The sequence below is a fragment of the Seriola lalandi genome, unplaced genomic scaffold (genome assembly GCF_002814215.2).
Source record: "Seriola lalandi dorsalis isolate HSWRI2012SDOR001 ecotype SW California unplaced genomic scaffold, Sedor1 jcf7180002053383, whole genome shotgun sequence".
NCBI classification, from domain to species: Eukaryota; Metazoa; Chordata; class Actinopteri; order Carangiformes; family Carangidae; genus Seriola; species Seriola lalandi.
Window position 1 is genome coordinate 6,892 of NW_019523936.1, and position 2,107 is coordinate 8,998.

At 35.5% G+C, this 2,107-nt stretch overlaps 1 protein-coding gene across 1 annotated transcript in view; it reads left to right on the forward strand.

Moving 5' to 3' along the window:
* The first annotated feature begins 261 nt into the window (after positions 1-261).
* LOC147819451 (M1-specific T cell receptor alpha chain-like) overlaps positions 262-2,107 on the forward strand; it is a 39,927-nt gene continuing 38,081 nt past the window's right edge. The window contains exon 1 of the mRNA XM_087172572.1: positions 262-355. Coding sequence (XP_087028698.1) covers positions 277-355 — 79 coding nt within the window. The 5' untranslated portion in view covers positions 262-276. The remainder of the gene's footprint in view (positions 356-2,107) is intronic.

The following is a 2,107-nucleotide window of genomic DNA, read 5'->3' on the forward strand; positions in this document are numbered from 1 at the left end:
TTTAGTCAAATAATTAAAAGATGAAATTTTAAATTAATTTTTATCTCATAAAATCAACAAAGTCAAAATGTCAGATTTTTAGTTTTTGTCCTTCCTGACTTCATATTTATTTATTTATTTATTTATTTATTTATTTATTTATTTATGTGACTTTGGTACAAACAGATTCGTCATGTGAAATAGATGAAAATATTTACTTGTTATTGTTAATTTTGAGTGAATTTGTGTGTGTGAGGTTAATGTATGGGTGTGTGTGTGTGTGTGTGAGGTTAATGTATGGGTGTGTGTGTGTGTGTGTATGGATCTGGAAACAAACTGACCTTCGGTGGCGGCACGAAGCTCATCGTGGTCACAGGTCGGTAAATAGATAAATAATTCTAGTGTTAAAACGTTTGAATCTGGTGTGAGAAGATGAAGATAGAAGACATGGTCCCAGTACAGTCACTGGTCTGACTGGTTTTTGTTGAGCTGTGTGTCTCGGTGTGACTGGTCAGGGCGGATACAGGACTCTGTTCGGCAGCGGAACAAAACTGACTGTTGAAACCAGTAAGTAACGTTCAGACTGTTTTACAGCCGCAGCTCAGAGACTCACTATCAAGTTCATTTAAACTTGATCCAGAACAAATCCAGGATTATGTGTTAATCTAGGATTAATGAAAACATGGTTCAATCTGTTCTGGTTTAAGTGAGACTGAAGTTAACCCGAGTCATTTCATCAGGATTAAGTTCAGAAAAATAGAAAAAAAAACGCGCTAGATTCCTCAAACCCAGATTATTTGATCTGGGTTTAAATGTTGTTTGTGCAGCAGTTTGACAGGTTCACTGATGAAACTGTAAAACTACATTCAAACTACGTAAAAAGACCAAGTTCACTTCAGTTGCCATTTTCAAGTTGGAACAACTAAAACACAACACAACTTTTAAGTGAGTAGAAAGTCAACGGATGTTAAAACTAATAGTTTTACTAAATTCATTAAACAGTCAAACATTTAAAACCCAGATTAGTTCAAATGTCTGAATGACGTAATAAAGTAAAATAGAGAATTTATGTGTTTTAGCAGGTGACACACTGAACGTTTCATCTCCTGTAATTCAGATGTAAAGCGTGTTCACTGATGATCAGTGTTTGTTCTAACTTATATATGGATTATCGATATTCTGATTCTTATTACTGACATGACAAGAAATAAAAGTTAAAGTAAAGTTGAAGCTGGTGTGAAGCTGTGAGGTTTTCAGTCAGCTGTCAGTCACAGTGTGAAGACGACTTCAGATAAACTGATGTTCGGGAGAGGGACTCAGCTGATCGTCGAATCAGGTGAGAGGGGAACATTTTAAATGATCATTTTTAAGAAAATAAAATGTTTAAAATTATTTTTAAACCGACCGTCCAAAAAAAAAGAGTGTTTTTCTCTCTTTAAGTAAAATTTAAAACGAGTAAGCTAGTCGTTAATTTTTATTCTTCAACTTGTTTCCAACAATAATTGATTTCATTTGTGTAAAAGTGAAAATCAGAGAGTTTGAAAAATGTAAAACCAGGATCAGTTTTTGTCCTGGTGTGTGTCAGTGTGTGAACAGTGGGGGGGCGGCGGGTCGACTGCTGTTTGGATCTGGGATCAGACTGAACGTCCAGAGCCGTGAGTTTAATGAGTTTAATGAGTTTAATGAGTTTAATGAGTTTAATGATTTACTTCAGATGAGACTCTTTTTTTTCTTCTTCTTCTTCTTCTTCTTAAAGTCGAGACATTTCTGTCCGTAACTCACATGGTTCAGAATAATTCAGTAAAACAAGCGTCTTCAGCTTCATGTGGAAAAACTAGTTTGTGTAAAAATGTTTCCAACTCAAATCCGGTTTTACAGATTCTTCGTTAGAGGAACTTTAGAAGTGACTTTACAAGTTACAGGATAAATGTTGGATCTGAACCAGGATCAGTTTTTGTCCTGTGGAGTCTCATGGTGTGACTGGGACCAGTTCTTATAGTAAACTGCTGTTTGGATCTGGGATCAGACTGAGCGTCCAGAGCCGTGAGTTTAATGAGTTTAATGAGTTTTTAATTGAGAATTTAAGGATTAATTAACGACTCGAAGAGACGAAAGTTGTAGTTTTGAG